Source organism: Chanodichthys erythropterus, chromosome 23 (genome assembly GCF_024489055.1).
Source record: "Chanodichthys erythropterus isolate Z2021 chromosome 23, ASM2448905v1, whole genome shotgun sequence".
Classification (NCBI taxonomy): Eukaryota; Metazoa; Chordata; class Actinopteri; order Cypriniformes; family Xenocyprididae; genus Chanodichthys; species Chanodichthys erythropterus.
In genome coordinates, this window is record NC_090243.1 from 24,166,432 (window position 1) to 24,180,640 (window position 14,209).

General features: G+C 37.1%; 1 protein-coding gene across 2 annotated transcripts in view; it reads right to left on the minus strand.

Annotated features, from left to right (window-relative positions):
- The window catches only part of tgfbr1b (transforming growth factor, beta receptor 1 b), a 66,549-nt gene that overhangs the window by 13,501 nt on the left and 38,839 nt on the right, over nt 1–14,209 (minus strand). Inside the window, exons 3-5 of one of the 2 annotated variants that reach the window (XM_067378748.1) lie at nt 13,371–13,607; nt 3,677–3,907; nt 3,429–3,596 (exon numbers count right to left, since the gene is read on the minus strand). In XM_067378748.1, coding sequence (XP_067234849.1) covers nt 3,429–3,596; nt 3,677–3,907; nt 13,371–13,607 — 636 coding nt within the window. The remainder of the gene's footprint in view (nt 1–3,428; nt 3,597–3,676; nt 3,908–13,370; nt 13,608–14,209) is intronic. The other variant, XM_067378749.1, reaches the window with a different exon arrangement.

Here is a 14,209-nt window from a genome sequence, read left to right on the forward strand (position 1 = left end):
TGTTAGCATGTTTTAACATGTTGCTATCCCAATTTAACCCATTGTTAGCATGTTTCTAACATGATTTAACATATTGCTAACATGTTTCTAACATGATTTAACACATCGTTAACATGTTTTAACATGTTCCTATCCCAATTTAACATGGTGCTAGCATGTTTTTTAACATGATTTAACACATTGCTAACATGTTTCTAGCCTGATTTAACAAATTAACGTTTTAACATGTTGCTATCCCGATTTAACACATTGCTAACATGTTTCTAACATGAATTAGCATGTTGGTAATGTTTCTAACATGTTGCTATCATGATTTACTATGCTATGTAAACAAAATGTTAAAACATGCAAGCAATGTGCTAATTCATGGTAGAAACATGCTAACAAAACAAAAATAAAGACTTTATTCAACAATTTCCTCTCTACCCTGTCAGTCTCCTACGCTGTTTACATTGAAGACACATTGCAGTGCTTCCGTGTTGTACGTCAGAACGGCGACTCCTTATTGCACCACACGCATGCATCATGCTAATCACTTGAACAGCGTCAGCCAATACTGAGCCGGTGTTCTGACATACAACATGGAAGCTCTGCAATGTGCATTCAACATAAACAGCGTAGGAGACTGACATGGTAGAGAGGAAATAGTTGAAAAAAGTCTGGTCTCTTCATAACATTAAGGTTGAACCACTGTAGTCACATGACTGTTTTAACAACGTCTTTAGTACGTTTCTTGACCTTGAAAGTGGTAATTTTGTTGCTTTCTATGGGAGATAAAAAAAAATAAAAGCTCGGATTTCATCAAAACTGTCTTAATTAGTGTTCTGAAGATGAACAAAGGTCTTACGGGTGTGGAACGACATGAGGGAGAGGAATTAATGACAGAAATTTCATTTTAAAACTCTAGCAACCAGCCTGATCACTCCGAACACTGACTGAATGTCTGTGGTCTCCTGTCAAACTCTTCCGCAGGTTCCCTAGTGAGCCTGAAGGTTCAGACTGAGCAACATGTACATGCCGAGGCTGCATCGAACTGTCAGCAAAATAGAGCTACGAATAATGAAAGTGTTTATTGGAGCCACAGTGAATCGCTCCCCTTGGGAACGCCGTGCTGCTGTGTGTGGGTTTACATGCATTATGCATTATGATGCATGCAGTCGTGTGTGTTTCACTGTAACCTGTTGGAAGTTTCCACACTGCTGTCAGTGTCAGAAATCAATGCTAGACAGAGTCCACAGCCGCAATGCATCCGCTCACATCTGCCACTCATGAAGTAGTAATGTACAGAAATGCTATCAGATAGTGTAATATCTACTGAATGCACACCCTGTTAATGACTTCAATATCATTGAATTTTACTAAAGCTCAGGGTTTAAAAATGAGCAAGACTAATAGCAACGCTTGCCTAGTAATGCATTATTTGCAGTCGTAAACAAATGAAAGCTTTGTTATAGCTTTAGTAGTATAGTAGAATAGAGCGTGCTGAATTGAGCTTGATTGTGACTCTCTTGGAGTTTAACAGGGCATTATGTCTCAATTATACGAATGTTATAAAGCTGCCATGCCGATAAATGAAGCTCGCCTTAACAACAAATTACTCATGAAACTTCATCAACTACTCTTGACTGAGATGAAGACATCTATATCAGGCAAAAATGCTTCGATTTTGGACTTCTAAAGGCAAACAGTGACTATTTTATATGAAATTTAAATGAATAAATACTTTCTGGAGCCACTGGTGGATCAATAAGCAAGACCTTTAAAGCTGAACGGTTGATTTGGCATCATGGGAACGGATGCAGCACAGCCTGTGTGAAGACGAGTGAACATCTGCTGCGGCTTGCGTGATCACGACAAGCTGAGGCCGAGCGCGCGGGGAGCCGACAGACAGCCGATGGCGGCCTTTCTGCGCCAAACTACGCTGAAGGAAACAAAAGCTCTCGTTTGATTTCTGCAAGAGTTTCGCCAAAAGCATGTTCAGTGTTTCTGTCCGCACTGAGGGCAGCTGCTGATATCCGCTCATTCCTTACAAGAGAACTAAAAACTACACGAGTAAAGTTTGATGTTGGCCGAAAGCTTGAAGATTTGACAATGAAATACAAAATAATAAATAAAAATAATACAATTTTAGTCAATAAAATACTGTTAACACGTTCCAACACATTGTTAATTTTTAACCCTAAGTTGCTAACATGTTTCTAGCATGAATTCACACATTGCTAACATTTTGCTAGCATTAACACAGCTAGCATGTTTTAACATGTTTTCTAACATGATTTAACACATTGTTAGCATGTTTTTAGCATGATTTAACACATTGTTAGCATGATTTAACATGTTCCTATCCCAATTTAACATGTTGCTAGCATTTTTGTAGTACGGTTTAACACATGGCTAACATGACAACCCATTGTTAGCATGTTTTTAGCATGATTTAACATTATTGTTTTAACATGTTTCTATCCCAATTTAACATGTTGTTAACATGTTTCTAGTAAGATTTAACACATGGCTAACATGATTTAACCCATTGTTAGCATGTTTTTAACATGATTTAACATTATTAACGTTTAAACATGTTCCTATCCCAATTTAACATTTTGCTAACATGTTTTTAGTATGATTTAACATATTACTAACATGATTTAACCCATTGCTAGCATGTTTTTAGCATGATTGAACATTATTAACGTTTTAAAATGTTCCTATCCCAATTTAACAATTTGCAAACATGTTTCTAACATGATTTAACACATTGTTAACATGATTGAACATGTTCCTATCCCAATTTAACATGTTGCTAGCATGTTTCTAGTACGATTTAACAAATGGCTAACATGATTTAACCCATTGTTAACGTATTTTAAAACTTATTTTGTTAATGTAAATTTGCACATTGCTACCATGTACTGTATCTAGCTTGATTTAACACATTGTTAACATGTTGCTAACATGATTTAACATGTTGCTAACATGTTTCTAGTATGATTTAACATTGCTAACATGATTTAACACATCCTAGCATGTTTAACGTGTTTCCTAGCAAAATTTAACATGTTAGCACACATTAAAGAGCCACAAAATGGTATTAATAGCTTGAATTTGAAATCTAAATATTTGTTTCATAAGTATCAAAGCACAAAGATTATTGTGATTATTGAACGGCAGGAGCTACAAGTAATTTTTATTGAAGTTTTGTTAACAAATCTACTGAAAACAGCATCTAAAAGATCAATACTTGATTCAAGAATCAAAATGAGAATCGATTAAAATCTGGAAATCAACCCAGCCCAAATTATTTGTGTTTCCAAAAAGAATCAATTTCACCCAAACACACTCAAGATGCACAGAAGCACAGCATAAGACACAGCGATCAGCGATTACGCTGCTGACTTCGGCTTTCAGGACGCAGGTGAACTAACAAGTACCTTGTGTTCCCACAATCTCCATGTGCAGGTGAGCCAGACCACTGGCAGTGGACAAGGACAGCTTGATCATGCCCTCCACCGTCACCGTGTAGCGGTTCAGGTAGTCGAACAGGGAGCCGTGCTCATGGTAGTCCGATACCAGCCACAGCTGCGTCCACGTCCCATTGTCTGGCGAGAAGAAAAGACAGATTAGATGAGCAAACAGCAGCTGATCTCAACTCATCCCAGCATGCAGCAGTGCCTCGAACCTTTGTTGTCTGCGGCGATGAAGCCGAGGATATTCTCGTGCCGCAGCATGACGGTCTGGTAGATCTCGGCCTCCCGAAACCAAGAGCGTTCCTCTCTGGAGGAGAAGATCTTGACGGCCACTTCCTCTCCTCTCCACTTGCCCCTCCACACCTCTCCGAAGCGGCCCTTCCCGATGCTCTCCTGCAGGATGATGGTTCTGGCTATAGTCCTCTGCACCAGCAGCGGGAGACCTGGAAGAGAGCAGATGCACAGGCTGACTTAATGATACATGCATGTTGTCATATGACACACAAATGTGCATGTTTAACATTGACAGTAACAGTTTGAGTCGGTTTTACTCACAAGTTTGAATTACAGACGTCATTGATCATGCCGTTTGCTCGTAACACAACAGAAATCTGCATTGTCTATTTATTATAACTCCAGGGCTCCAGATTAACCTCTGAGAGCAGTGGCACCGGTGTCCCCAAGATCTACAGAAGGTGGCGCCACCACGTGATTTGGTGGTGTTGGGTGGGGGTTTAATCATGAAAGTAATTTAATCATATTACTATTGTTTTGCATTAATAAGTGCAGTTACTAATAATATTACACGTTTATTTATCGGAAATGTGACAGTAAAGCACTGAGCTTGAATTGAGATGTAGATAAAATTAACTTTTATTGATGACATTAACATGCAAAAAACTAATTTTTATAGGGAAAAAAATTGTAAAAATTCTACTCTCATTCTCATCCTGAACTGACCGACAGCTTCAGTGATTATAAAATGAGTGCTTTTTACTTGCTTTCTGTGTAATTCAGTCACAATTTGAAGAAAAGTTTTTGTTTTTCATGAGACTTTTTGACTTTTCCTACTTTTCCCCATATAGGGAGTGGAAATGGCTAATACTCCAATAAGTGCTCCTCTGCTGGCATCTAATGGTTATATTTTCATGTCTTTTTAAATAAAAGTTTGTTTGCCACGAAGTGTTCCTTCATCTTTAAACTTTTAGTTTTACAAATCGTCACATTAAAATACCATTATATTTAGAGATTTGAAGTGCTGGAAAAAGTGTGAAGCACTTTAAAAGTCCATGAAAAGTGCTTGAATTTCAAATGCATGAACCCTGAAATTTCGTTTCGTTTCGTTTGCCGATAAATGTTTCTTACATGAAACAAAAATGGCAGCTCTTATTAATTGTGGCATCTCTAACTAAATTTAGTTGCACTGGCAGGAAAAATGTTCACAAAATGCAACCATTTAGTCACAGTCTGGAGCCCTGAACTCTCATAACATTCAATTCAGACCACTAGCTCACTATAAAACTAAAAACCGTTTTACCACAAAGCAGCAGATTCAGCAGTAAACACTGGCATCAAGTCACATAGAAAACAATGGCATTAAGTATTTAAGACTGAACTTAGATCTAGTTAATTCATGCTGTTAGTGCAGCGTGGACAACTGAGACGACAAGACCTCACAAGAGCCGAATATTTTCCATCATGACAGTCCGATCGGATGTATCAGTCCTCACCATGATAGTAGAGAGAGGTGATCGTTTCAATTCATTTCAAGCGTTGAGAGGCAATCCACAATCGTGTCGGAGGTAATCGAGCAGATAAAAGTCATGTTTATGATACAGTGATTCACCACAATAACAAAGTGGAATGAGACACAGCCGAGGTCAAGAAAAACACTATCAAACGCAATGCAATCCGCAATAAAGAAGAGCTACATCTCCATTCATTTTGTACGTAAAATAATCAAAAACACAAGAGGTAGAAAGGAATCTTTGTATCTATGTGTGCTGAGGAGTAATAAATCAAAACCAGTAAACCTCAATGGCCAATCGAGAGAGGTGTGTGTCCTCTAGTAACATTACAGTGAGTCATTTTACACTAAAGCCCTTCAGGGACGGACCCACTTCAGAAATAGAAGGGCAGCCATTAGCAGCCAAATGCAGTGAATGTTCTGTATGGGAATGCTGGGAAGACATGGAGACAGTGTGAACCAATCAGTGCCAGCGGCATCACTAGAAACGCCCGATCGTCTCACGTTTGGTGGGACAGGAATACTGCATGAAAGCATGAGTGTGACAGGCTGACATGAAGCTGGAGGAATGTTGATTACCACAGAAAAAGATTTCAGCGTTGATAACAGAAGTAAACGGAACCAGGCAATAAACGATCAAATAAAAAACTGTTTACAGCCAAAGAGTTTATTCATTGAAAAATGAAAATTATCCCATGATTTACTCACTCTCAAGCCATCCTATGACTATCTTCTTTCAGACGAACACAATCTGAGGTACATTTAAAAATATCCTGGCTCTTCCAAGCTTTATAATTGGGGTCGTGATTTTGAAGCCATTAAAAAAGCATGCATCCATCCATCATAAAAGTAATCCATATGGCTCCAGGGGGTTAGTAAAGGCCTTCTGAAGTGAGATTTGCAAGAAAAATATCCATATTTAAAACTTTATCAACTATAATAACTAGCTTCCGGCAGACGGCCGTACTCATACTGCACAAGTCGACTTGCGTCACAAGAGTGAAGGTCCTTGCACACTTAAGTTTTCGAAATTTTCGCACGTTAAAAAATAAACCTCGAAAATAAACCACGACCTCACGTTGTGTCGATCCCATTTACACACTGCCTCCAAAATCTTCGTCTGTCATAAAAAAATTTGGATCGGGTTCAATTTTCCGCGTTTTTTGCATCCGTAGCAAGCATTTTGACAATTTAGAGCCAAGGACATTAACTCCTGACGCGATGTTCAAACTAAAGAAACTCAAGCTCCTCTTCTCTTATATCGAAATCCTCCAACATTTCTCTTTAAAAATTCTTGTTTTAGACTAATTCGTGACCGGTGTTTTGATTCGCTCTCTCCTCTGCGCTTCCACGTTCACCGTTACGTAGGGATGTGCAGCGATTAATCGCGATTAATCGTTTGCAAAATAAAAGTCTGTGTTTATGTAATATATGTATATATATATAAATACAGACACATACATGTATAAATTTAAGAAATATATGCATGTTTAAATAAATATATATTTATATATATTTTATATTACATATAAATATAAATATTTTATATATAAATCTAACATTTTTCTTAAATATATACATGTATGTGTCTGTATTTATATAAACATAATTATTATACACAGAACACACACATATATTACATAAACACAGACTTTTATTTTGCAAACGATTAATCGCGATTAATCGTTGCACATCCCTACCGTTACGCCATGTGTCGGGTCAAGGGTCACTCTTCAGCCACAAATAGATGCAAATAGCTAGATATTACAGACAAAAAAGTTGTAAATATGTATATTTTTCTTACAAAATCCATCGCTTCTCTTCAGAAGGCCTTTATTAACCCCCTGGAGTCGTATGTATTACTTTTATGATGGATGCACTTTTTGGGCTTCAAAATCACACCCACCTTCACTGCCATTATAAAGCTTGGAAGAGCCAGAATATTTTTAAATATATCTCTGATTGTGTTTGTCTGAAAGAAGATAGTACACCTAGGATGGTGTGAGGGTGAGTAAATCATGAGATCATTTTCATTTTTGGGTGAACTATCCATTTAAGTTATGAAAATGTTATTTCTAAACATGTTTTAAAAACATTTAAGGGACCATTCAATTTTATTCCTTTACAAACATTATGGGAACGCTACATTTGAATGTTCTCGGATGTTAGACGCCCATGAACGATGTATAAATAACGTTTTAAGAACATTATTAAAGACCAGATAACTTTGAACCAATGTTCTGTTAATGTTACCGGAAGAACGTTTGTTCATAACTTTGGGAGAACCTTGCCAGAACATTCCGTTAGTTGGGAAACCTGTCTGGGTTTAACTTTACACTTTACACAATCTTTCCAAACTTGCGCAAGAATACCATGAAGGATCTGACTTGTTTTTCAAGATCACAGTCACGAATCAGCAAAGGAACATAAAATTTTTATTTTTATCCTGTTCAACTGTGATGCCTTGCCTTAAAATAAGATCAAATCCAGATATTCTTACTTTAATTCACTCCTTCAACAATTGCTTTGTTTTTTCCTCTTTGAACCAGGTTCCCATCTGAGAGAACATGCATATATGGAGGTACCCAAATTCTAAAAGTGTGATTTCTAGACCTGGAAATGTCATGTAAATTAATAAAATCGAACTCTATGGGCATTTTATAAAGAATATATATTTTTCTAGCTTTAAAAAAATATTATATTGGTTAGAAATTGTGAGTAAGAAAAAGACTAGTCATGGAAATCCATTGGGGGTGAAGGGGCTTTGAATAATGTTGTAAACAACAGGGGGCCTCAGAGGCAAAAAGGTTAAGAACCGCTGCTTTCAGCGCTCTACCATTATACCTCAACATTCACATATCCACCAGCCTCCTGCTCAGAACATAGAAACATCTGAAAATAATGAAAAGCGGTGGGAGAATGTGTGGGCTGACCGTTCCAGTTATAAACGCATCCAACCACTGATTCAATTTGCTTATGACAGAGACGGCAAGGTCAGGCAGACAGACATGAGACACACCAACAGAGGAAGACAGAGGGCAAGAAAGGATGTCTACAATGTGACTCACTCACGAGGTTGTGTCATGTCAGAGAATCAGAGACAGACAAGTTAGTGGCGCCACATCAAGACAGACCCGCAGACTGAGTCAAAAGACACCAGACGGCCAAAGTGCAATAGCAGAACTGGGAGAAAATAGGTTCTCTTATGAAAGAGAGAGGCCTTATATATATATATTTATTACATGTATATGTATGAAGATCTGTACTGCAACACGCTCTCAGGAGAAGTTGTGTCATTATGTTCATCCCTGTTAAAGCACCGATAGCTAAACACGTTCAGACAGACGTCACTGGCTGTTGTTTTACATTTCGCAGCCTTTTTGAACTGCAACTAGCATTTTGTTTCTTGCTGTATCAAGTTAAAATAGTCCAACATTCATCTTTTAAAATGAAGTCAAATTCAGATAAATATTTCATCAGATATAACTTGCTTTGCCAGTGAAATGTCTTCCCAATCCATTAAAGGGATAGTTCAGCCAAAACTCTAAATTCTCCCATCAATTACTCCCCAATTTCTGTCCATCTTCGTAACACAAATAAGGATATTTTAATGAAACCTGAGAGCTTTCTGTCTGCAAGTCTAAAAAATGCTGGGTTAAAAACAGCCCAAGTTGGGTTGAAAATGGACAAACCCAGTGATTGGGGTGTTTTAACCCAGCGATTGGGTTAAATGTTTGCTCAACCTGCTGGGTAGTTTGATTTAACCAACTATTGTTTAAAAATGACTGTATTGTTGCTTAAAATGAACCCAAAGTATGTTGGAAATTAACATTTATTAATGATTTTAATGAATAATAATTAAACTTTTATTAAATTGCTTATTAACAAATGTTCATCTTTTGATTATTATTGTTGCCTCTAGTAATTATGTGTCTGATTTTTAAATTTCCAACATATAGTCATTTACATAGTCATTAATAAATAGTCAGGTTAAATAAAACTGCCCAGCATGTTAAAACAACCCAATCACTGGGTTCGTCCATTTTCAACCCAACTTGGGTTGTTTTTAACCCAGCATTTTTTAGAGTGCGTGCATCCAAAATATTCACAATTCAAAACCAGTGATGTTTGTTCTCGCGCATCACACTAGCGTTTACCATATTTGATGAGCTCCATGCACGTGTGTCAATCAGTCCAAATTAAATCTATTCATCATATAAAGCATTTGTGTCTCTTCAGAAGAGATTAAACTGTTTGATTCATACGGATTACTTTGACCCTCACCATTGGTAAAGTAGACTTGATTGACGGCTTGACATAAATGTTGAGAGAATATTAAAAATATAATGAAAACCATGGGTTTGGAAAGACATGAGTGTGAGTAAATGACAAGATTTCATTTCTGGGTGAACTATCCATTCAAATCAAGCCCTTTTCTACATGTTTTTCCACCTGCATTATCCGGTTCCCCTCAAAAACATGTCATTATGTCAGTTTTGTGTTGACTTTATTGTGAGAGACAGTATGTTCTTCACAAAGAGTGTAAACACTGATTGCTGTTCGAGTTGCTCGACTGACGCAATGACTTGGTGCTGCTAGTGGTGCAAAAAAAAAAACCTAGAAAAATATTGACGAAAGAGAAAACTGTGGGAAGGCAGACATTTTTCAGGTTGTCTGGACACGTTTTATCCAAGTTTCAACCACTTCCACAGACGCAGCTAATACGGATCATTCTCAGGACGTTCTGTCAAGGTTATCTCAACGTTATAAACAAATGTTCTCCCATTAACGTTAACAGAATGCGGTTTTACAGATGCTAGAAATGTGGCTTTCAAATGAAAGATTGGTATCAAAGAGCACACCCTCCTACGTCCTAACTGATGACGAAGACTTAACAGAGCAGCCATCAAGTGTTAGACAGTATTCTATATATTAGTATCTCTGTTTTTTTTTTTGTTTTTTTTTTCAGAATTAAGTAGTAGGAAATTACTGGTCATCCAATTTTTTTATATCAGCTATGCATTCCGTTAATTTTGTGAATTGGCAAGTTTCATCAGGGCGCAAAGAAATATAGAGCTGAGTATAATCAGTGTAACAGTGAAAACTAACGCCATGCTTCCTAATGATATCTCCCAAGGGAAGCATGTACAGAGTGAAAAGCAATGGTCCTAGTACTGAGCCTTGTGGTACTCCATATTTAACTTGTGATTGTGTTGTGACATCTCATCGCTTACTACTACAAACTGATAACAGTCAGATAAGTATGATTTTAACCATGACAATGCAATTCCACTAATGCCAACATAGTTATTTAAAGGTGCCCTAGAATTGAAAATTGAATATACCTTGGCATAGTTAAATAATTAGAGTTCTGTACATGAAAATGACATACAGTGAGTCTCAAACTCCATTGTTTCCTCCTTCTTATGTAAATTTGATTTGTGCAAAAGACTTCTGAAGAACAGGCGAATCTCAACATAACACCGACTGTTACGTAACAGTCGGGATCATTAATATGTGCGCCCCCAATATTTGCATATGCCAGCTCATGTTCAAGGCATTAGACAAGGGCAGCCAGTATTAACGTCTGGATCTGTGCACAGCTGAATCATCAGACTAGGTAAGCAAGCAAGAACAACAGCGAAAAATGGCAGATGGAGCAATAATAACTGACAAGATCCATGATATCATGATATTTTAGTGATATTTGTAAATTGTCTTTCTAAATGTTTCATTAGCATGTTGCTAATGAACTGTTAAATGTGGTTAAAGTTACCATCGTTTCTTACTGTATTCACGGAGACGAGACTGTCGTTATTTTCATTTTTAAACACTTGCAGTCAGTATAATTCATAAACACAACTTCATTCTTTATAAATCTCTCCAACAGTGTGTAATGTTAGCGTTAGCCACGGAGCGCTATCAAACTCATTCAGAATCAAATGTAAACATCCAAATAAATACTAGCGATTAGACATGCTGCATGACGAACACTTTGTAAAGATCCATTTTGAGGGTTATATTAGCTGTATGAACTTTGTTTATGCAATGTATTATAGAGTTACGAGCTCCGTGGGCGGGGAGCGTGAGCATTTAAAGGGGAAGCAGCCTGAATCGGCGCATTTCTAATTATGCCCTAAAATAGGCAGTTAAAACTATGGGGTATTTTGAGCTGAATGCAGCACTGAGATCCAGTAACATTAATAGAGAGATACAACCACAATCTGATGATAAGAGCAAATCATTAGTAACTCTAATGAGAGCAGTCTCAGTACTATGGTACGGCCTAAATCCTAACTGGAAATCCTCAGTTAACAGAAAGTTCATTCAAAGTTATCTGGTCTTTAATAACGTTCTCAACACCTTAGCACAATGTTTGTTTGTTTTTTTTAAGTTTTAGTTTGTCTAACATTTTTTAAATGTTGCTACTTGTTCCGGAATGTTTATAGAACATTCAAAAGTAACATTCCCATAATGTTTGCAAAATGATAAAATGGAATGTTCCCTGTACGTTTCGAACGCTTTCGTTTGCAAAACATTCTTAGAACGTATTGTTGTTAGCCTTCACTAGACATAAGAAACAGTCATTAAAGTCATAGATATTTGGGAATGTGTGACCTTGTTTGTGTTTGTTTGGACCTCGCTCTGGTTCTCATGTGTCTGATAAGGCAGTGACGTTAGCGATCGGCCTGTTTCACACCTACACCACAGCATCGTACTGCTTTCGTGTGTGAAGCACTGATGCAAGTTGAGATGTTGCAGCTGTGACACTACACACGACCTGTACATGTGGTGTCAAAAGTAGAGGTTCACCAATTGATCAGGTTTGCAGATTATCTGCACTGATAACTGATTGCTGGAACAATCGGTTATCAGTAAAAATCCATACCTATCGTTTTTTCGTGATTAGCTGTCAATGCATTTGTTCAGACCAACAAGAACATTCAGATGGCATCAATGTGACAAATCATTTTTTTACAGAGAGTATTCTAACCTCTTCTGCATTGCACTGCGGAAAAAAAAAAACAAAACTGACCAATAAGATTTGTGCTTTTGGTTACACGTCCAGAACCGCTGCTTTTACATAAAACTGACTTGACAGAGTGTTTTGCTAAGTCACAGTGAAGAATTCAAAACAAGTTCTGTTGTTTCTGTACAAAAATCTGAACGACTGTTTGAAAATGTTTAAATATTATTTTCTTCTCTGTGACAAATGGGTGTCAGAAACCGAATATTGTGCAGCATTGCTTTGAGTACCAGGGTAACCGCTTTATTTCTGCTTTTTTTTTTTTTTTTTTTTTTTATATAAACAAACACCACCTACTTTCAGAAGGTGAATTTACATTTTCAGTCAGCTCATCTGCCAATTTTAACACACTGGTCATATTGAACATATGTGTCGGTGTGAACAGGCCTTTACCCTGTTTTTTTTTTTTTTTTACTTTCGTGACGACGTGCCAGTAAAATGACTGGCACTTTATACTGGGCACACAGCCTTTAATCCTGCCGGAGATGCCGTGCGATGCTAAACACAACGAAACAAAGGGAAGGAGAGAGGGATGAAGATCCACAAACTAGACAACAAAGAGAAAATCAGATGCAGACGTAAACATACAGTAAAGGATGCAGGTGTTTAGAAAGACTAACAGGTAATTATATGAAAGAGTGTAGATAAAGCCAGAATAACAGGAATCTCCACAAGAGTTTCTTGTGAATCAGATATGGGCGTAAAAGCAGGACTTGACACCTGAAAGAGGTTTGAGACAAAGTAGTCACAGCCCTGTGCACATTAACAGCAGTGTGGTTATTGTTAAATAAAATAGTTTAAAATCATCATTTGTTAACTGAAATAAAAAAAAAAATTATATATATACACACAAACTAAAAGCAAATTTAAAATATTAATAAATACTATAATTGTATATAAATAATACTAAAATAAGAATTTCTTGTTTTCGATCGTGTCGGTGCACACAGAAACACATAATAAAATTACTAAAACAAACTAAAATAAAAAAAATAGACAAAACAAACTCAAAATATTAATAAAGACTATATAAATAATATTAAAATAACACAGTTTCTTGTTTTCGGTCACGTCTCCGCACAACTGACCACAAGCTATGTGTGTTAGGATAGTGAAAGTGAACGAGACGCACCAGAGCCCGAGCCGGACGTGGTCATGTCGTAGATGAGGTCTTTGAGCGTGGTTCCCACGGTGATGAAGGGGTGGTCCATCGAAGGGTCTTCCTCGTTAGGCACGCGGTGGTGGAGGACCGAGCGGCTGTGGCAGATGTAGAAGACTGTGACCATGAGGAAGCACACCACGCACACCGGACCCGCGATTAGCGCCGCGAAGGCCACGGGCCCCAACGCCGGCGGCTTCTGAGTCGGCACTGAGAGAGAGTCAACACCGCTCATTAGCAAATCATATTTTCATATATACAGTGAGTCTAAAATCACATTGAAAAATTCAAAATCTTAATTGAACCTGAACGTTTTATGGTTATCAAAGACAACACAATTCAAGACAACTGCTGACTTGTTGCACAATAGCTACTTATTTTATTCTTTGAATTTTAGGTTATACTTTATGTTTATGGTGATGTAGTTGCATTGTACTTAAGTACTGAGTAATATTAATTAACTACAGGTACTTAACTACAGAGTTGCGGTAAGGGTTTGGTTTAGGGTTAGTAATTACACAATTTACTAGTACACTCAAAAAAATGCTGGGTTAAAAACAACCCAAATTGGGTTGAAAATGGACAAACCCAGAGAATGGGTTGTTTTAACCCAGTGGTTGGGTTAAATGTTTGCCCAACCTGCTGGATAGTTTTATTTAACTCAACTATTGTATTGTATTTCTTACTTAAAATGAACCCAAAATTAACATTTATTAATATGTTTTTGTTTAACTTGTATAAATAAGTTTAATGATTAATAATTAAACATTTAATTTATGTTGAATGAATGACAATACATTTATTAAATTGCT